General features: G+C 38.6%; 2 protein-coding genes across 7 annotated transcripts in view; one reads left to right on the forward strand and one right to left on the reverse strand.

Moving 5' to 3' along the window:
• KIF2A (kinesin family member 2A) overlaps nucleotides 1–5,219 on the forward strand; it is a 79,805-nt gene extending 74,586 nt beyond the window's left edge. For 3 of the 5 annotated variants that reach the window (XM_021076561.2, XM_021076563.2, XM_021076562.2), the window contains 2 exons: nucleotides 402–537; nucleotides 4,311–5,219. In XM_021076561.2, coding sequence (XP_020932220.1) covers nucleotides 402–537; nucleotides 4,311–4,396 — 222 coding nt within the window. In that variant the 3' untranslated portion in view covers nucleotides 4,397–5,219. 5 annotated transcript variants of the gene reach the window in all.
• Nucleotides 5,220–6,895: 1,676 nt separating this feature from the next.
• DIMT1 (DIM1 rRNA methyltransferase and ribosome maturation factor) lies at nucleotides 6,896–19,982 on the reverse strand. 2 transcript variants are annotated; one of them, NM_001244313.1, is given in 12 exon segments: nucleotides 7,717–8,237; nucleotides 9,720–9,826; nucleotides 11,267–11,330; nucleotides 11,944–12,008; nucleotides 13,116–13,208; nucleotides 13,345–13,468; nucleotides 14,993–15,042; nucleotides 15,127–15,220; nucleotides 15,581–15,642; nucleotides 17,981–18,067; nucleotides 19,373–19,446; nucleotides 19,782–19,982. In NM_001244313.1, coding segments are annotated over 12 exon segments (942 nt in total). In that variant the 5' UTR covers nucleotides 19,861–19,982; the 3' UTR covers nucleotides 7,717–8,194.
• Between the last annotated feature and the right edge of the window lie 1,182 nt (nucleotides 19,983–21,164).

The following is a 21,164-nucleotide window of genomic DNA, read 5'->3' on the forward strand; positions in this document are numbered from 1 at the left end:
TGCCAGAGGCCTCAAGTTGCAGACTTACTATTATATTCATTCTCTCTTTGTTTTAGGGATAGTTGTTGAGGGTTCTAGATTTATCCTGCTCATTGGTGTGTGTGTGTGTGTTTCTGTTTGATTCATTCCCTCTCCCAAACCTCTGGTGTAAAAATAAGATGAAGTCTTCTTGTTTAGCCTAGTAGTATATCTGTGTTTGTGTTCAAATTTAAGGAAATGTTCCTAATTTTACTTTGTAAATAAAGATATTTTATGGTTGCTAATATTTTAGAGAGCACCATATTGAGTATGTTTGATTATATATAAAACATAAAATTTGTAAATTGGTTTCTGTCTTAGGGGCTTATTGGAGTGCTGATTTTTTTTTTTTTTTCCTTTTTTTCGGGGGATATTCATTTTAGGAATCTATTCGATGGTTCGAAGATGAAAAGGCTCTCCTGGAGATGACTGAAGAAGTAGACTATGATGTAGATTCATATGCTACGCAACTTGAAGCTATTCTTGAGCAGAAAATAGACATTTTAACTGAGCTGCGGGGTAATTCTTTTTTCATTTTAGTGTTTGAAATTTGCCTAATATTTGTATGTAGTTCATGGGAGGATTTCATATTGTCACTTCAGACATCTGAAGTGAAAATTAAGAGCATCTTGGAGAAGATAAAGACATCTTATGATTAAAGAGGGAAAATATATTTTAACAAGTCTGTACATTTTATATAACGATTCAGTTTTAGTTTGGTAGGCTGATGCTTTTCAGAATTACTTTTCTTGGTTAGATCCATTCAGGGTCATCTTTCTATATAGCTTCATACATATATTTCCTCTCTGTGAATCTTGGGTCATGTTTTTCCTTTGAACACTTGTTTAAAAAAATGAAGGGGGGAGTTCCTATTGTGGCGCAGCAGAAACGAATTGGACTAGGAACTATGAGGTTGCGAGTTCGATCCCTGGCCTTGCTCAGTAGGTTAAGGATCCGGCATTGCCATGAGCTGTGGTGTAGATAGCAGATGAGGCTTGGATCTAGCATTGCTGTGGCTGTGGCGTAGGCTGGCAGCTGTAGCTCTGATTAGACCCCTAGCCTGGGAACCTCCATATGCTGCAAGTGTGGCCCTGAAAAAACCAAAAAAAAAAACTTCCAACTTTGCTTATGAAGGGAAGCATGTGGCTCCCCTACATGCTATGTCTTCTGTCTTGGCTTTTTTAATTAACTTATATATGCAGCTTCAGATAAGCATTTTGTTTTTATTTTTTATTTTTTTTTTGCCTTTTCTAGGGCCACTCCTCGGCATATGGAGGTTCCCAGACTAGGGGTCTAATCAGAGCCGTAGCCACCGGACTTCTCCAGAGCCTCAGCAACGCAGGATCTGACCGGCAAAGCCGGGTCCTTAACCAACTGAGCAAGGCCAGGGACCGAAACTGCAACCTCATGGTTCCGAGTCGGATTCGTTAACCACTGAGCCACGACGGAACTCCATAAGCATTTATTCTATGTGCTAATTTCTTAGCACATTAGCTGTCTTCATTTATAAGCAAGTAGGCATCTTTGTGTGTATTTGCAATGTAGCATGGAACCAGGTTGAAATTGCTAGTTTTTAGCACCAAAAAAGCTGCTTAATGTTTTCAATTAGATTTTTTGTAAAGTTGGTTATTCAAAATCATATCCTGTAGAGTCAGCAGTAACCATTTTGCCAGTTTAGAATTGTTTGGGCAGATGTAAAATTTCTAAAATTTGCTTTTGTTTTTTCTGTTCTTCATATTCAAGTCTTGGTTTAAAGTGTTTTGGTAGTTCCTGTCAAATCTCAGTGTTAACAAAGCTGACTAGTATCCATGAGGACGTGGGTTCAATCCCTGGCCTTGCTCAGTGAGTTAAGGATCCCACAGGATTGCTGTGGCTGTGGTGTAGGCCAGCAGCTGCAGTTCTTATTGGACCCCTAGCCTGGGAACTTCCATATGCTGTGGGTGCAGCCCTAAAAAACAATAAAAAGTGTTTTGATCGTTTTTCTAATCTGTCGTAACGTACAAAAGCAGCTTTTTCTGTATGCGTTTTATTCAAAGACAAATCACAGTGCATCCTAATTTTTTTTTCTCGGTAAAATGTAGCTTTCAACTAAGTTCACTCATATTTTCTCTGTTCATGTATATCAGGTATATCCGGAGTTCCCATTATGGCTCAGTAGTTAACAAACCCAACTAGAATCCATGAGGACTCGGGTTTGATCCCTGGCCTTGCTCAGTGGGTTAATGATCCAGTGTTGCTGTGAGCTGTGGTGTAGGTTGCAGACTTGGCTCAGATTGTGCATTGCTCTGGCTCTGGTATGGGCTGGCGGCTACAGATCTGATTCGACCTCTAGCCTGGGAACCTCCCTGTGCCACAGATGTGGCCCTAAAGAGACAAAAAAGTCAAGTATATCCACAACTTTGAAGAAATTACTATCTAATTATTGTATTATTCAGTTCCTTCATAGAAAAATTTTACCATCCAGAGATAATTTTGGTATTCTTACAGATAATATAATAATTTGAGACCTAGTATGCTAGGCAGCAGATCCAGAAGTCCTTAAATTCCTTTCTAAATTTCAGAAAAGTCATATTTTTAAACTTCATACTTACAAAAAGGGGAAGAGATTTCTTTATATCTTATATAAAGATATTTAAAAGACTATGTCTTTTTTCCGAAAGCCATATAACTTTTGCACCGTTAACTCATTTTGTGTGTGTGTTTGTGTTTGTCTTTTTAGGGGCACACCCACGGCATATGGAGGTTCTCAGCCTAGGGGTCGAATCAGAGCTGTAGCCACCAGCCTATGCCAGAGCCACAACAACGTGGGCTCCAAGCTATATTTGTAACCTCTACATCACAGATCATGACAATGCTGGATCCTTAACCCACTGAGCGAGGCCAGGGATTGAACCCACGTCCTCATGGATGCTAGTTGGGTTCGCTAACTGCTGAGCCGTGACAGGGATTCCTTCACTGTAAACACTTTTTTTTTTTCTTTAGGGCTGCATTCAAAGAATGTGAAGGTTCCCAAGCTAGGGGTTGAATCGGAGCTACAGCTGCTGGCCTACACCACAGCCTCAGCAACACCAGCTCCTTAACCCACTGAGCAAGGCCAGGGATCAAACCTGCAACCTCATGGTTCCTAGTCAGATTCATTTCCCCTGCACCACAACAAGAACTCCTATAAACACATTTTAAAAATTGGGAAACTATTGGGAGCTGCTGGTGTACAGGACTTAAAAATATCCTTGGTCTCTATTGACTAATGACAGTCCCACCCCAATGTGACAGTCAGAAATGTCAGTAGACATTACCAAATGTCCCCAGGAAGATGGGGCAGAGGGAGGAGCAAAAATCACTCCCAGCTGAGAATCAGTGTAAAAAGATTTCTCACCTTCACATGTGTTATTTGTGTCTGCCAATTATACTCACCTATTTCTGACTCTTAATAACTGAATCAGTACATGATAGACAGTAAGACAAAATTAAGGCCAAGAAATTTATGTCCCATAATCTCCCTTTCCCATTGTACCCTTTTGCAATTCCTGATAAGGAAAAAATGAGATTTCTTCTTAAAAATTCAAATAATCTGTAGCTCCCTCTGTGGCCTACCAGGATGGGAGGCATCCTGGGAGTGCTGGGATGTAGGTTTGATCCCCAGCCCAGCACAATGGGTTAAGGATCCAGCGTTGCCACAGCTTCAGCTTAGGTCGAGCTATGGCTTGGATCTGATCCCTGGCCCAGGAGCCCCATATGCTACAGGGCATCCAAAAGTGAAAAAGAAAATTTTTAAGTTTCATAGCTTAAAAAGGTAAAATAAGAATTAAGAGGAGTTCCCACTCTAGCACAACAGGATCAGTGGCATCTTGGGAGCACTGCTGTGCAGATTTGATCCCTGGCCATACGTATGCCAAGGGGGAGCCAAAAATATCAAAAAAATTTAAAAATAGGAGTAGATATTTCATAATATTGAGAGAAAAAATGTCTTTTTTAACATACATATATAGCCTGTATACACTGCAAAAAGGAATTCAAATAAGTTAAAATTGAATACTGTAGAATGTGCCAAATCTAGTGGAAATCTGTTGAAGATACAAAAAAAAACCCCCAATTATTTCCAAAAGGCTAATAAATCTGTTGCTTGTTGAGCATTGTATTTAGTTCTGAGTTTCTGGACAACAAACAACAAAAAGAAAAATCCTGAGTTAATGTTATGAAATAAGAGCACTAACTTGATAGGACCCATAAAAGCTGTGTACTACCATTGCATGTAATGCAGTACTTATTCCCCTGTTCTTTTCTTTTTCAAGATAAAGTGAAATCTTTTCGTGCAGCTCTACAAGAGGAAGAACAGGCCAGCAAGCAAATCAACCCAAAAAGACCCCGTGCCCTTTAAATCAGCATTTGCTGCTAACAGATCCCTGGAACCCTCGCTACTGTAACATACAATGGTTCAGCTATAAGGGCCATTTGACAGTTTGAAATTTTAAGTGTCTGTGGAAAATGTCTTGTCTCTTCACCTGAATGACATTTCAATTTTGTGAAACACTCCTTTGTCTAAAAAATGCTTCTACTCCAAGATGCACAACCAAGATTTGGGAATAGTGAAACATTTTGTTTCATTTACCCAAATAGTGATTTACTTTTGGAGATCCTTGCCAATTTTATTTTCTGTATGATGAAGTAAGATTGTGGACTTGATCCAGAGCTGAATAGTAGGGGGAAGCCACAGCATTTCCTTTTAACTCAGTTCAGTTTTCATAGCAGGACTGAGCAGTTTTAAATTCTTTCTGTGCATGCATACCTCATCAGTGATTGTACATACCTTGCCCACTCCTAGAGACAGCTGTGCTCACCTCTTCCTGCTTTGTGCCTTGACTAAGGCTATTGACCCTAAATTTCTGAAGCACAGCCAAGATAAATTACATTCCTTATTTGTCAGTGTAAATTACCTTGATTGTGTGTACATTTTTACTGTAATTGAGACATTTTTTGTGTGTGACTAGTTGATTTTGCAGGATGTGCCATATCATTGAATGGAACTAAAGTCTGTGACAGTGGACATAGCTGCTGGACCATTCCATCTTATATGTAAAAAAATCTGGAATTATGATTTTAAAACAATAACAACATGGTTATGATTTTCTTAGCATTTTCTTTGTAAAGAACTAAAATATAAACTAGTTGGTGTATAATAAAAAGTAATAAAATTCTGAAAAGAGTTTTATCTTAGGATAATACATATATATACAGTGTGTGTTCCAGTGTGGTATTAACAAGATTAATAGTGCAGTTTGATCTGTACCTATACCATTACTTAAGTTGAAGTATCCATTAGCACCCCAAAATATACCCTTTAAATGTACTGTTAAAGGAAATTGGCTTCTGATGCATGAACATGTACATTGAAAGTAGTCCATAATAGAACTGTTAGTTTACGCTAAATGTAGACAGTACATAACTCTCTAGAAAAAGGATTTACACTAAAAAGTTGACTTTGCCTTAAAAGGCAGATCTAACCCAATCTCCACCCATTACCTAATGTATGATGTTTCACCATTATTGGGTGAGAATCTCCACATTCTCACCAATAAATTTGGTCAAGGGCATGCTACTTTTTAATGGTGGCTCTTATTTTTACAGATTGCTATTCCAAGGAAGAAAACTGGCCACTTTTCATGTAAATATTTTGTTAAAAGATTTATCTCTCTAGGAGTTTTCTCTCAGTTCCCATGATAGTGTCTAGGAAGTACATTAACAACAACAGAAAGTCTCCCAAGGATACCTTGCTTTGATTTACTCCGGGGAACTACCAGCTCATTTGTATGGGCTAAAGGGAAGCAATGAATAGAGAGTCATATGAGCCAGATTCCCTAACTTCACTGTCCATAGAACTCAGAGGGTAGTTGTGGGAAATCCTAACACCATGGTGAAAAGCTCCTCTGTAAACTTGAAACCTAGGACAAATGTAGATTTTCACAGTGTGCTTATTATTAATAAATTAAATATATGGAATGAGTTTTAGAGACAGTTTACTTCAATACAATCACTTTTGTTTTTGGAAGGGACTCAGGTTTTCTTGCAGCTGTAAGATATGTTCTATTTGTGTTTATTTCAAGAAGAGGAAGAATGGAGAACAGTTACTATTGACCTTATAGAAGCTGTTTGAAAAAGGTAGTTTCTGAGCCTAATTGACCTTCAAAGGGCAATAAAGAGATATGTGAATTTGCTCATTTTAAAGCACAAGAGATTAGTCTTAATTTATTACTTAAATTAGAAAGGTACTATCTCTGGAAGGTCTCCTCATATTCAAATATGCTGCCTTAAAATATAATAGCTTCATTTTGATTCATATTCAAGGTATATTAAAAAATTAGTACCAGAAAAAATTATTGGTAGTATAATCCATTCTTCAGTTTTACAAATAGGGAAATCTGAAGGCTATAAAAGGGACTAAAACTCAGCAGTTCATAAGGGACAGGGAAATAGAAATGTGAATTAAATCTTAAATTTTCCTTTAAGAATAGAGATGGTACAAGTGAAGTTTGCAAAGTAAACAGTTTGTGAAATTTTGAAAAAAACCTCAAGGTTTATGTAGTATTTATGTAACAAAAGTGGCTTTATGCAGCTATTATTTAAAGAATAACTTACATTTTTTGGATCTGGGTTAAACATTCTTTAATTTCTCAGACTTGAATCTGATATCCCTATTAATAACTAAAAATAATACATTATTTTAGTTACATAGGAATATTTAATACATCACTTTGAAGCCAGATTTCTAAAAACATCTGTTTCGGCAAACATCTATCTTCCTTTCTACGTGCACTCAGTGAACCTTTGTTAAAATAATTGGAAACACTCCTATTAAGTTAGGTATAAAGAAAGCCAAATATCATTGAAAATATTTTTATTAATCTCCTTATATTAAAGAAATCAGCTATATAAATCTGTTATAAGACATAAACAATATTTAGTATATTGCTGATAATGATTTAAACATTGTAGCTAATTAAGACATTTATGACATCTATTAAATTCTCAACCTAACAGTTTAGTCCTTTTTTTTGTTTTGTTTTGTTTTGTTTTGTTTTTTGGTCCTTTTAGGGCCGCACCCACAGCATATGGAGGTTCCCAGGCTAAGGGTCTAATTGGAGCTACAGCTGCCGGCCTACACCACGGCCATAGCAACGCCAGATCTGAGCTGTGTGCGACCTCCACTACAGCTCACGGCAATGCCGGATCCTTAACCCACTGAGAAAGGCCAGGGATGGAACCCACAACCTCGTGGTTCCTAGTCGGATTGTTTCTGCTGTGCCATGACAGGAACTCCAAACCTAACATTTTAACAATAGCTTAAAACTAAGCATCAGATATGTAAAAAAGTACTGAGAACATGTGACTGTGGCAAAATGGCTAGTTTGGGTTTTTGGGTTTTTTTGAAACTGAAAAGCATAGAACTTTAAAGCCAGTTTTGATTTCTAAAAACCCTTTGAAATTTTGTTAAACCTATTATGACTCCCCAAGAAAAAAAAAAAAACATAGAGTCTTAGAGTTCATTTCATTCTAGTTGAGCATCATCCTCATTTCACAAGTAAGGAATCAAGCCCAGCAGTAATGTGCCTGGCACCACACAGTGGCGGTAGCAGACTCAGGCTTACAGAGAACCCTGATGTTTATAGGGTAAACAGAAAGAATGAGAGAAGCAAAATAACATTTTAAGAAATAAATGCTTTACTATACAAATGACTAACAAGAAGAAATGGTATGGGGACTATGTGACTAAGCATAGTTTGACTTTTTTATGACTTGGACAAAGGAATAAAGAGCTAAAAACCTAAAAAATTAGATCTTCGCAGTAATATATAACGTAGAAAATAGAAATGTAACATTTATGCAATACACTGTTAGAAATAATCTTAAGTGTAAAGTTGTGCGTGTCTGCGGCTCTTGAACTTGAAGATTATCATGTATAAACTGGGTCCTTCCTTTATTTATTAAAATCAAGCCCCCCCAAGAAATCCTTGGATACTTAGAACTGATTTCCTTAAAAATTCAGAGTAATAAATGGTGACAACTGTAAATCAAAAATAGTCAAGCACATAAGTGTTCAAGCATAGTTCATCTTACATTACTAAGAATATATAATTCCACTTTCTTCTCTTGAATTTGAAAACTTCTTTGTTGCAGATACCTAAGAAAAATGGATACCTTCTGCATTGAATCCATGTAGCAGTCTGAAAAAAGAAATCAAAATGGGATGGAATTGAAATGCTAATTTGTAGCAAGTAACAGTGCATACATAGTCCCTATACCATGAATTCTAAAACATACATTAGCAAAAACATGAAGCAAGCCCAGTCACTCCAGCACTAGTTATTAAAGAAACTATTCTTTAGCTAAATTTATGTGATATATATTGGTTAAAACCACATCACTTTGGTGTCTCTTCTATCATAGCCTATGTCTTAAAGGCACGATTAACTTACCTAAAATGATCTTAGACCTATACTATCCCTGACCTAAGCACATTGGCATTTGTTCCATTTCAATGTGAGTAAAAGTGAAGCTATCTGGAATTAGAGGCAGAAGAGAGATGAACGGCTAATAGGTGTCCATTCTTCCTCTGAACTTACTGTTGAGGTTCAAATACTGCACACTGCTTCTCTCTGGATACCTATGTACTTAGCAGATCCTAGTTAGCAAACTTCATGCTCAGTAAAACCTTGAAGAAAATTAATAAGACTGAAGGAAAATAAAATGAAATATTTCTATTTAGACCTTCCTGAGATTATTTTCAGGATGGCCCATAGGAACCATCAAGATCAGTTAAGATATCTGAAAAGGAAAGACAGGCGCTTAGGAATTCAACTCCTAGGATTAACAGGTAATAAAGAAAGACAGTAATGCTACTAGGCTGCCAATAAAACAGAAACACTGTCTTAGTTACAAACAACTGTGTTTCTAACAGAGAAGTCAAACCAATGACTTTTATAACAATCTACCCTCTTTTTTTCAGCCTCTAGACCATGGAAGCTTCAAAAATGAATTGGCTAAACAGTCAAAAATTTATGGCTTATCAGGAAATCAAAGTGCAAATACTTAAAAACAATGAAAACAATAATTACCTGGGTAATTTGACACCTTGCTCTCCTTTCCTAAGATTTATTTGTTCAATCCAAGGAAAATTAATTTTGGATTACACTGCCCAGATAATTATAACACCCTTCTTTTACTTCAGGTGTGTAGAACTGCCTCAGTGTATAAAATAAGTTACTACATTACAGAGCCAATCAGAAATGATAACCAGATATGACTGTAACCAATATTATTTCATAATTATTAGCTACTCAATAACAAAAAAAGAAAGCTCTAACTATATGTATTATGATTCTTCTACCTTACAGGCTACTTTTGAAGAGGCAAACTATTGAGACTCTGAATGGGAGTTGGGGGAGGGGGCTGGAGAGGAGCAGATAGACCACAAGACATTGCCACAGAGGTTATCTCCAGGCTTGGACTGTTCTTAAGGAAAATGTTCATTCTGCTGCAGCTAACTAGCCTCCATCTTTTTACACCAAATACTATTCCATGTCATGGAAGTGCTATGCAATAACTCCCAGGTAGCACCTTATACCGCTTAAAAGCCTTTAAATTTCTAATCTGAAAGTATGACAGTAAAGAAATGTAAACACGTAGGAAAAGAAAATTGTAATTACCTGATGAAGTCATCTATGTCCATGGAACGGGCCCGCTTGTCACTAAAACCTGTGCTGGTTAGGATTTGCTGTATTTTATCTGCTATGCTGAAATCTTCTGGTATTATCTATCAATATAAGATTCAGAATAAATGAACAACATATCTTTAATGAAGTCACCTTGACTCTTTTTTTTAGTTCAGCAAATAATAAAATAGTCACTATCTGTTCATCATAGTTTTGGAAAGCCTATTTGTCCAGGACTTGGATATCAAATTAAGTGGTAGATCCTTAGCACATACCAAATACTCAGATGACCCTGAGTGACTTAATCATGTATATTGCCCTTTTTCCTAAAAATTCTGAAATGGTTACCTTTCAGGCTTCACAAAGTAGTTCATAACACATAAAGTAAAGCTATAAACTAATTTTTTTTCTATTTTTGGTCTTTATAGGGCCACACCCACAATATGGAATTTCCCAGGCTGCAGGTCAAATCGGAGCTGTAGCTGCCAGCCTACACCATAGCAATGGGCAAGCCTGTCTGCAACCTACCCGACAGCTCATGGCAATGCCAGATCCTTAACCCACTGAGCGAGGCCAGGAATTGAACCTGTGTCTTCATGGATCCTAGTTGGGTTCATTACCACTGAGCCACGAAGGGAACTATAAATTTTAGAGCAATTGTTACTCTTTTAAAAATAGCATTTTCTTGGCACAGATTTCATTTGACCAGCTAGTTCTCAGAGGTGGTCTCCAACCCTTGAAAATATTAAATATTTCATATTTAACATCCTTCATCCCAAAATTTTTCTTAATCCAGTTTACTATTTCCTACACAGGCATATGTTCAAAGACTATTCAGAAAAGAGAAAATGCATATAGCAGTGTGGTATATTAAACCATATTAAGATTTGAGTAAGAAATTACAAAGAAAATTTGTTTTTATCTGTCTGCTCTTTATTTTGAAAGAACTAAGAAATCATCAAACATCACAGTAATTATATAGAGGTGTGTCTGTGTATGCACACACAATTAGTTAAAGAAAATGTTGCAAAGATAATAAAGACATGAAGTTCACAACTGGAAATCTGCTATTCATTCCATACTTTATACTAATTACTTAAGTTTGTGGGTATTAAAAAAAAGTCACTGAGAAAACAGTAACTTTAAAATTGTAATTGCTACGTGAACAAGCAAGAAGGGATGGCCACAATTCAAAGGCTAACAAATGGTACATGATTATTTTAAGCTGAGTAAGCTACCCATGCTTAAAACTTTGGGAAAATGATGAGTCAACTGAAAATTTTTCTGGCTAGAAAAAAAAGAAATGTCAGTAGTTAACAGAGGATGGAGTTGAATATTCAAGGTTGCTCAGATCTATTCTGCAAAATACACAGCAGCACTGTCCTGCTCTAGTCGTACTAGTTAGACATGACATACTGTCTTTTAAGGATCCTATGAAATGTTCAAAATTAAGAATCTTATAATAATAGATGAAATAGAATAAGAAATAGAGGGACATTTTCAAACAAATTATTGAAACAACAGAAATATTTTCTGCTTACAATATTATGGACCGAACAGTGAATTCTGTAGTTTTTTTCCAATAGCTGTTGCACCGCACTTGACCTATATAACATACAGAAATGACATCACTATTATTACTCACAAATCGCCTTTAAGCTTATTGTAAGATTAAATCTGTGATTCATATGGCAAAATTAAGGAACTTAATAGGGTGTTAAATATTTAAATGTATTAAATAATTGCAAACTAATATTTAAAAAATAACTCCTAATAATAAATCTCTTACATTCTTAAGTTCTAGACTCTTCACAAAACATCATCTCAAAAAAAATTTTTTTTCATTGTGGCTTTTACCTTTCTTTTGACCTTGGACCCCAAATTGTCATTATATTTTTCCAAGTTAAAATGCCATGAATCTTCTAAAAATGTGGAAAGTGTCCATCACTTCATTTTTCCAAGGAAAAACTAGGCAGCTACATGGTCATTTCCACCCCCCCAAATTCTGCCAAAAAACCTGATGTAATTCCCAACTTTAGGAACTTTCTTCATTAAAATCTGCCTCCCAAAGTACAAAATTAAAAATTAGGTTAATTAAAAGGTCTGGTCATGGATCATGTTTTTAGGGTTCTGTTCATGAAAAGGACCAAATTCTAGCACTTAGCACAATACCTGAAGCACTGATCCTTCATACATTATAAATCAGTAAAATACTTACTTAAATGCAGCAGACAGTGTCTTGTTTTTCCTAACAAAGGTGATCCTTACTAGGCCATCCCATTCCTGAAACAGTTGATGGATATTTTCTTACAAAATATCAAACCTTGCCCATATCAGCTAGATATTATTCTGTCTTAATAAGCAAAACTGCAAGGAACCTTCTGGAGTAATAAAAATGTGCTGTAGCTTGATCTGGCTGGCACAGATGCAAAAATAGGATGTATAGTTGATTTTCACACTTTTGTGCACCTTATGAATATTTTACCCTCAATTTTTTTTTTTCTTTTTTCCTTTTTTTTTCTCAGGCACACTGGCAGCATATGGAAGTTCCCAGGCTAGGGGTTGAATCAGAGCTGCAGCTGCCAGCCTACACCACAGCCACAGCAATGCCAGATCTGAGCTGCTTCTATGACCTACACCACAGCTCACAGCAACACTGGATCCTTAACCCACTGAGCAAGGCCAGGAATTGAACCTGCATCCTCTTGGATACTAGTCAGGTTCGTTACCATTGAGCCACAAGGGGAACTCCCCACTGAGGTTTTAAAGGTTATTTTTCACTTCAGTTTGTCTACTCTAAATAATACAAACATACATGTGCTTCTACAAGTATTTTTGTAGGATTTTGAGAATAATTAAGCCTAAATAGCCTAAACATTTATTTTATTTTATTTTTAATTTTTTTTTTTTTTCTTTTGTCTTTTGTTTTTTTAGGGCTGCACCCACAGCATATGGAGGTTCCCAGGCTAGGGGTTGAATCAGAGCTGTTGCTGCCAGTCTATGGCCAGAGCCACAGCAATGCCAGATTCGAACCGCGTCTGCGACCTACACCACAGCTCACGGCAATGCCAGATCCTTAACCCACTGAGCAAGGCCAGGGATTGAACCTACAACCTCATGGTTCCTAGTCAGATTTGTTTCCACTGTGCCAAGACAGGAACTCCAATAGCCTAAACATTTTAAATTTGACATTTATTGTCAGTTTGTTCTTCAAAAAAGTATACATTAGATTACACTCCCTCCCAAAAGAGTATGAAACCACTGAGCCACAACATGAACTCCCTATTTTCACATTTAGATTGACGTAGTATTTTTCTGCTGCTATAGATACATATCTTCCAGCTTGGACTTTTTTCCCTTTTACGGAATGACCTAGTATTTTAACCTCACCTGAAAATTGATAGGTGGTGGTGGATTCTTAGGTTCTATCCGTACAACACTGGATTCTACCTTGGGAGGTGGTCTGAAGTTATTCTTTCCAACCTATTAAAAACAATATGTTTAAGTAGTCTTCTCAAAAACAACTTTAAATAGTAATCAAATACACTCTCCTCACAGAAGGCACAGCTAGATGCTCAAGGATGAGTTAAGCCACATTACTTCAACAATAGTCACTTACTTTCATTAAATGGTCCACACGTGCTAACAGTTGAGTATTAATTGAGAGTCTGCAGTATAATTTATCTCCAGGTTTTGCAACTAGTCGGAGAGCAAATTCTCTTTGAAACATAAGTATAGCATATCTGAAAAGACAGCAGGAAAGAATAAGGAAAACAGTCATTTTCAACTACAAAAGTATATTAACTCCAATGAATTTTCTTAGGTGGGAAATAGAGCAAAGCAGTATCTGTGGTTACTCATAATTAATCTAGCTGGTAAGAAGGGAGGAGTACACTTTCAGCCTGAGCTTTAATACCACAAAATAATGCAGTAGGCTTTGTTTTCTCGTTGTCTAATGGCTGCACTCTAACTCCTTGCAAATGTAAGCCCTCAATGATCAGATGAGAAAGCATCGGCACTATTCCATCACCCCTTCTAGGGAAAACAAAACCCAAGCAAACAAAATTGGCTCAGTAGCCAAACTGTATTCAGAGAGTAGTAAACATCCTTCTAGAAGAGCTGAGGCAAGAGAAACAGGCCATGACATCAGTCCTCCTGACTTAACAGTTTAAGGGAAGTGGACTTTTCATTCAGGAAGCAAGGGGGAGGCTCCTTAACAGCAGAAGAGCACCTTCAGAGCTAGGATTTGATTTTCAAACTTTTTTGACAGTAAGTCACACTAAGAAATATATCTGATGGAAGTTCCCGTGTGGCACAGTAGGTTAAGGATCTGGCAGTATCGCAGCAACAGTAACCTGAGCTGTTGCAATGGCAAGGTGAGGGTTTGATCCCTCACCCAGGAACTTCCACATGCTAAGGGCAGAGCCAAAAAAAAGGAAATACATTTGACAGTGCAACATTGACCACAAAAATCTGTATGCATGTGTGTTTAAGTAACTCAAACAAAAGATTCATGAAACTATAATCACCTGGATCACATGCATTGATATGTGCTATTCCGTGTCACTTTTTTAAAAATGACAATCACGACTCATTAAATTTATTTTATAACAACTAAGGAGTTTTTGACCTGCAGTTTGAAAATCACTGGTAAGACTGTACTAGAAACCAGCAGGAGGCCACTGTAAGAAACTAGACTTACAATAATAAAAAGTCTGACTGGGGCTAATGGCATGAGCATGAGAAAATAAGAGAAGGCCACCTGGTCTCAGAAGCATGACTTCTACCTCCCCTCCCTCAATAACTCTATCAATTGAAAGAGACAGAGGAGTTCCTGTTGTGGCGCAGTGGTTAACGAATCCGACTAGGAACCATGAGGTTGCGGGTTCGGTCCCTGCCCTTGCTCAGTGGGTTAACGATCCGGCGTTGCCGTGAGCTGTGGAGTAGGTTGCAGATGCGGCTCGGATCCCTCGTTGCTGTGGCTCTGGCGTAGGCCGGTGGCTACAGCTCCGATTCGACCCCTAGCCTGGGAACCTCCATATGCCGCGGGAGCGGCCCAAGAAATAGCAACAACAAAGACAAAAAGACCCAAAAAAAAAAAAAAAAAAGAAAAGAAAGAGGGCACCAGATAAACAGATATTTTCAACAAAACACATTTTCCAGTAGTTTTTCAGCTGAATTAACCTTAATCTTTGGCTATCTGTGTTCATGACCTAAACTGTCATTTTTTTCTAAGATGAAGCAGTAACTCTGGTCTTGTCACAAACCTGAAAAAAGGTCGGTGCAGCAACAGCTTGAAGACAAAAGGAGAGGAGATCTGTAAGAGAATTAACTAGTTATTTCTGGGACAGACACACCAGAGAACCATTTAGTATAACATTCCTACAATTTGAAAACATACCTGATAAGGCAAATTTGCCACACAAGCATCAAAGAATGGCAAATCCGTTTTCAACACATCACCCACCATTACTTGAAGTCTGCTAGCCAAAGGCCTGATAATAAGGAAAAAAAGCAATTAAAAAGAATATTGTGGAGTTCCCGTCATGGCACAGTGGTTAACGAATCCGACTAGGAACCATGAGGTAGTGAGTTCGGTCCCTGCCCTTGCTCAGTGGGTTAACGATCCGGCGTTGCCGTGAGCTGTGGTGTAGATCACAGACGCGGCTTGGATCCCAAGTTGCTGTGGCTCTGGCGTAGGCTGGCAGCTACAGCTCCGATTAGACCCCTAGCCTGGGAACCTTCATATGCCGAGGGAGTGGCTCACGTAAAAGCAAAAAGACAAAAAAAATATATATATATATATATTGTTTCATGAGACTGAAATGCACTTTAGTTCTATTATGTATACTTACGTGCCCTGAACTCTTTTGTGAAGTTCAGCTACCAGCCTTGGGTCAAGTTCACAGGCAATTACCTAAATTAAAAAAAAAAAAAAAAAAAAAAAAAAAAATTTAGGTTAATTATGGAGTATAAATCTTTTCTTATCTCAATAGTAACTCTTAAATGACTGAAATGAATTAAACTTATTTCCTACTCTACCATCAATATTTCCTCACTTATACTCCACCAACACATTTTAAAGAACTTATTTGAAGAGAGTTCAATGACAAGACCATTTATAAAATGTGGGAACGGGGTTGGGGTTAAGGGAAGAACAACAAAAAACACTACTCAGAAAAGTAGACTATGGGAGAGAGAGTTCTACCCAAATAACTGACAGAATTTTTGTGTTTATATGGCCCCATGCTTTGTAACTCAACAAATGATGAAAAAAAAAAAATACATATATATATACACACAATATGTCTTTGTAGTCAAAGTAAATGTCCTAAAAGCATTCAGAATGAGTATATCACTTCTCTCCTCTACTAAGATCTAGAACACAGAGCACAGATAACTTCTCAAGTAAATAAAAAGGGACACCAGATAGGCTGAAATTTTAACTCAAAATTCAAAAGCTATGGAGTTCTGGCTGTAGCACAACAGGATCAGTGGCTTGGGAGCCCGGGGTCACAGGTTTAATGCCGACCTGGCACAGTGAGTTAAGGATCCAGCATTGCCACAGCTGAGGCTTAGGTTGCAACCATGGCTCAGATTTGATCCTTGGCCTAGGAATTCCATTTGACTGCAGGGTGGCTAAAAAAAAAAAAAAAAAAAAAAAGCTGAGGTTTTACTGACTTCTAGGAAGATCATGTCTACAAAGTAGGTAAATGGGCCTGTTTAGCTCCCAGATCCATTCTCCAGCTTTCTCTGTGCCTGCAGGGTGATCAGTCCAGCTCCCTTGCCCCTTGACTTCTGGTTGGTAAGGCACCAGCATTACAGGCTGCAAGGGGAGAGAATGAGTAATTTCTATTGCCTGCTCATGCCTTGCACGAGTTCTGGCAGTGGCTGTGTACTGCTATGACTGCCTCCTGTTCAAAGGCTCCCACTCTTACTGGCCTCCAATAACAGTTCCCTCCTCCTGCCTCTTGAGGTCTTGGTAACTTTCCTGCTGTTGCTAGTCCCCAGGTTTTTCACCAATGCTTACTTACCAACATTCCTGCATTTTGTAAATAGTCCCTTCAGTCCCCTCAACAACATTCCCGCATTTTGTAATTAGTGTGTTCATTAAACCCTCCTCAGATGAGTTCTTTAAAACGTGCTTTCTACTTCCACCACAAGACATGACAATGGTTCCATTTAATTGGAACTGGGTCAGCCAGGAGACAAAGAAGGTAGCAGCAACCTTATCTCAGAGACCCATGCTCCAGCTCTTAAGATCATCTCCAAAGTTCTTTTTTTTTTTTTTTTTTTTTTTTTTAATTTCCCCAATATGTCTCCAAAGTTCCAATAAGTCCAACCTCCTGGCTTTGTTTACTTGAGCCTAGAGGTGGTGGTAGCTCTTTGTAATTACTACTCTTGGGATACCTCAGTATTCCCATTTTATTCCTTTAGTCCTCTAACAATTACATAACCAGTTCCCTATATTAAATTCCCTGTACTGAAATACCTAATGTGGTTTGCTTTCCTGACTAGTATATCCCATATTTTCCTTATCTTTTAATCCATTTTTAAAAGTTGAGATCTAACAGACATATAACTTTATATTAGCTTTAGGTATACAACGTAATTCATTATATGTATGTACATTGCAAGATAAGTTTAACATTCATCACCACATAATTACAAATTTTTTTTCTTGTGATGAGAATTTTTACTCTCTTTAGCAACTTTAAAATATACTATACAGTATTGTTACCTATAGGCACCATGCTATTCATTACATCCCTAGGACTTACTTATTTTATAACTTGAAGTTTTATCTTTTTTTTTTTTTTTTTTTTTTTTTTTTTCCTCTTTAGGGTTGCACCTGCAGCATGTGGAAGTTCCCAGGCTAGGTATCAAGTCAGAGCTGCAGCTGCCGGCCTATGCCACAGACACAGCAATGCAGGATCCAAGCTGCATCTGTGACCTACAGCACAGCTAGTGGCCACACTGGATCCTTAACCCACTGATGGAGGCCAGGGATCAAACCCATATCCTTATGTAAATTAGTCAAGCTCTTAACCCACTGAGCCACAAGGGGAACTCTGTTAAGTTTGTACCTTTTGACCCCCTTTACCCGTCTCACTCATATCAGATAACATTTATAGCAAAGGAGCAAGAATTACTGTTAAAATAATAGCGATTAATTCAAATAGATCCATATTTGTAAACCACCTGAGCTTGCTCCATAGCCATTTCTGATACCAAAAATTAAATCCTCTTTTTACCTTTTTTGCCTTTTCTAGCAACTTTACAGTCATATTGCCAGTTCCAGGTCCAACTTCCAACACCACATCAGTTGGTCTCAAGGCAGCCTGCAAGCAAGCACAACCACTTTAGATTTACAGGCTCATCTGAACACATAATTTAATTTACATCTGAATATCTTTACTCAAAAGTGCTCAGTTAGGAGATCTTTATTCTCATTTCATTTTTAGGTGATTCCTTCATGACCTATGCGCTTAACGAAATCATCTCATTAACATTAGATGCAAGTGGAAATCTAACACTTCTAATTTGGGGCAATAGTTAGGAGTCAGAAAAGTTAGGCGTCGGAAAAACAGGAAGAGCAGTTCGTTCTGAGAGTGGCACTCTGCTTTCTAGCTTTGAAATGATTCCAAAAGCATCAAGTTACCAACTCTGTTACCACCAGGTTCAAACTGGAAAGGTCAAAATGATGACCTTGCCTGAGAACCACAGCATGTTGTACTAGGATCTCTCAATTTTACATCCTTGTACGGTTTCAGGGATACAGGAGTATCTAGAAATTGTACATAAATCTGGGTATCTGTATGCACACAGCTACAGTATTCGATTCCATGGCTTCTAGGAGATGCTCAAAGGAATCTGCAAGCCAAAAATGTTAAAAATAGGGAGTTCCCGCTGTGGCACAGTGGCTTAAAGATCAGGCGTTGCCACAGCTGATACGTCACAGCTGTGGCTCGGATTCAGTCTCTAGCTGTGGAACCTCCATATGCTGTGGGTGCAGCCAAAAAAAAAAAAAAAAAATGCTAAAAATAAAGCCAGCTCTCATTCTGCAAATGACACCACGTCAAGATGAGATCCTAGTGTAAATTCATGTTCTTTCAACAGCTTCAAGATGCTGCCTTTGCAACATGACAGTAATTTGCACGACCTAAGTTTCATGTCTTAGCGCTGTCATCTAAAACAGTAAGGTAAAATCGATAACCCAGACAGGAAATATACTCCAATGTGGCATTGCCTTATGCCACTTAAGTTTCTCTGGGAAACAAACTTTTAAAGGTTCAGACACATTTTTAGGCTATGGAGTAAATAAAAATTAGCAGTGATAGATGGTGCCTAGAAAAAGTGATTTGGAATAGAAGAATAATAATCTGGAATGCAACAAGTAGAAATGTCAAGCTAAGAAGTAAATACTCTACAGAAAGACAAAAGAATTTGGAGTCCGGAGAAACCGAGATCCACAGAATGAAGCAAATCATACTGAAGACAGCTTGTGAATCCTACACAATTCTTCAATTCATCCAACAGGTATTTATACAGCATCTAATTGGTGCCTGACATCCTTTCCGTGCTTAGATATTCCTAAAAATAAAATGAATTACCCAATAACTCTCCCTTTCCTATTCCACACCCACCTTATCGATAATGCTGTTAACAATGAGAGGATTTTTCAAAATGTGCTGCCCAATGCCCGTGTTGAACATGAGTCCTGTAAGAAAACATGAAACAGCCTTAATTTCCTAACTAAAATCAAATATTAGACTGTCCCTTAAAAGAAAGTAGGAGAGTTGAGGGAAGATTTCTGTGCCGAGAAGAACCAAACATCAAGCTAGGATTGATAAACTAAGTCCTCCCCTTCTGCTGAAAAGGAAGCGAGAGGGCGGCGCGCCGGGCCTGTGGCCGGCGCTCGGGGAAACCTAGGACTTGCGCTCCCGGATCGGGAATCCCGCCCAGTCTCACTGTCCCGACCCACATCTCCGTCCTCGCCCCGGGCTTGGTCCTGCCGGAAGACCTGACTCGACCCTGCTCCTCGGCTGTCCCCACCTCCGGCGCTCTTCAGTTCCCGGCGTTGTTGTTGCCGCTCGCGGCGACGGACGCTCGCCCCCGACTTGATCTTCGGCATCTTTTCCCGCAGCGGGCCCACAGGCAGGTTAAGTTAGGGAGAACCTAACCCGTTAATCCCGAGAAAGTGCACCACGTGGGAATCGCCGGCCTGCACCCCCAGCACCGGTTCGGATCACGTCTGGGAGGGGCGAGAACCCGCCCCCTGGTTTGCTCTGGGGTCCGCCCTCAGAGACTGAACCCGACCTTGGAGCCAGATGGCTGCTGGGAATTGTAGTCATAAACTGAAGGGAAAGCCTACCTCCGGAGCCTACAAATCCCAGAAGGCGCCACGCAACAGATCAGTTTGGATTGGCTAGTTTAGAATGGGGGCGGGGCTTGTTGTTCTTACAGCTTGGAGCTAGTTAAGTACGTTTTGGTGTGTACCCAGAGATGTTGGAGGCGGTTTAAGTTTAGGCCTGGCTTTTTCAGGCCAGGTTCTAGAATTGCTGAAGCCAAATGTTTTTTTTATTATGTCACCTGCCTATCTCCTGTTTCCCAGCAGATTGTGGGGTGAGAATCCCAGGAACTTGGGATGAAGAGCTTGCTTCTCTGGGGGTTGGAGTCCTCCACTACTTGATTTGTGGAAAGGAACTTAAAAGAGGTGTTTTAAGTTAAAATGAGGACCTCAGACTGTGACCTAATCCATTCTGACTGGTTTACTTTAGACACACAAAAGGGGGGTTGTGCTCAGAGGAAAGACTGTGTCATGACACAGCCAGAAGGAAGCCATCTGCAAGCTAAGAGAGACCCCAGGAGAAACCAACTCTGCTGACACCTTGATCTTGGCTTCTAGCCTCCAGAACTGTAAGAAAATAAATTTCTGTCAGAGTTCCCTTCGTGGCTCAGTGGTTAATGAACCCAACCAGGGTCCACGACAATGCGAGTTTGATCCCTGTTCTCGCTCAGTGGGTTAAGGATCCAGCACTGCCCTGAGCTGCGTGTAGGTTGCAGAGGCAGCTCAGATCCCCAAGTTGCTGTAACTCTGATGAGACCCCTAGCCTGGAAACTTGCAAATGACTCAGGTGTGGGCCTGAAAAAGCAAAAAAAAAAAAATATATATATATATATATATATATATAATTAAATTAAATTAAATTAAATTAAAAATAAATAAATAAATTTCTGTCATTTAAGCCACCCAGTCTGGCATATTTTATTATGGCAACCCTAGCAAACTAATGCAACACGTAATGAAAATTCATTTTCCAAGGGCCTACCTTAAACACACTGGATCATAATAGGATTTCGCCCTGGCAAATGCATTTTTGACAGACCCTCTAGGAGATTCTGATGCACAATGTAGGTAGGGAATCACTATTTTTT

This window comes from Sus scrofa, chromosome 16 (genome assembly GCF_054392235.1).
Source record: "Sus scrofa isolate SSC_HxYL_T2T_F1_AM1 chromosome 16, Sscrofa_HxYL_maternal_Yorkshire_Landrace_v2.0, whole genome shotgun sequence".
In the NCBI taxonomy this organism is placed as follows: domain Eukaryota; kingdom Metazoa; phylum Chordata; class Mammalia; order Artiodactyla; family Suidae; genus Sus; species Sus scrofa.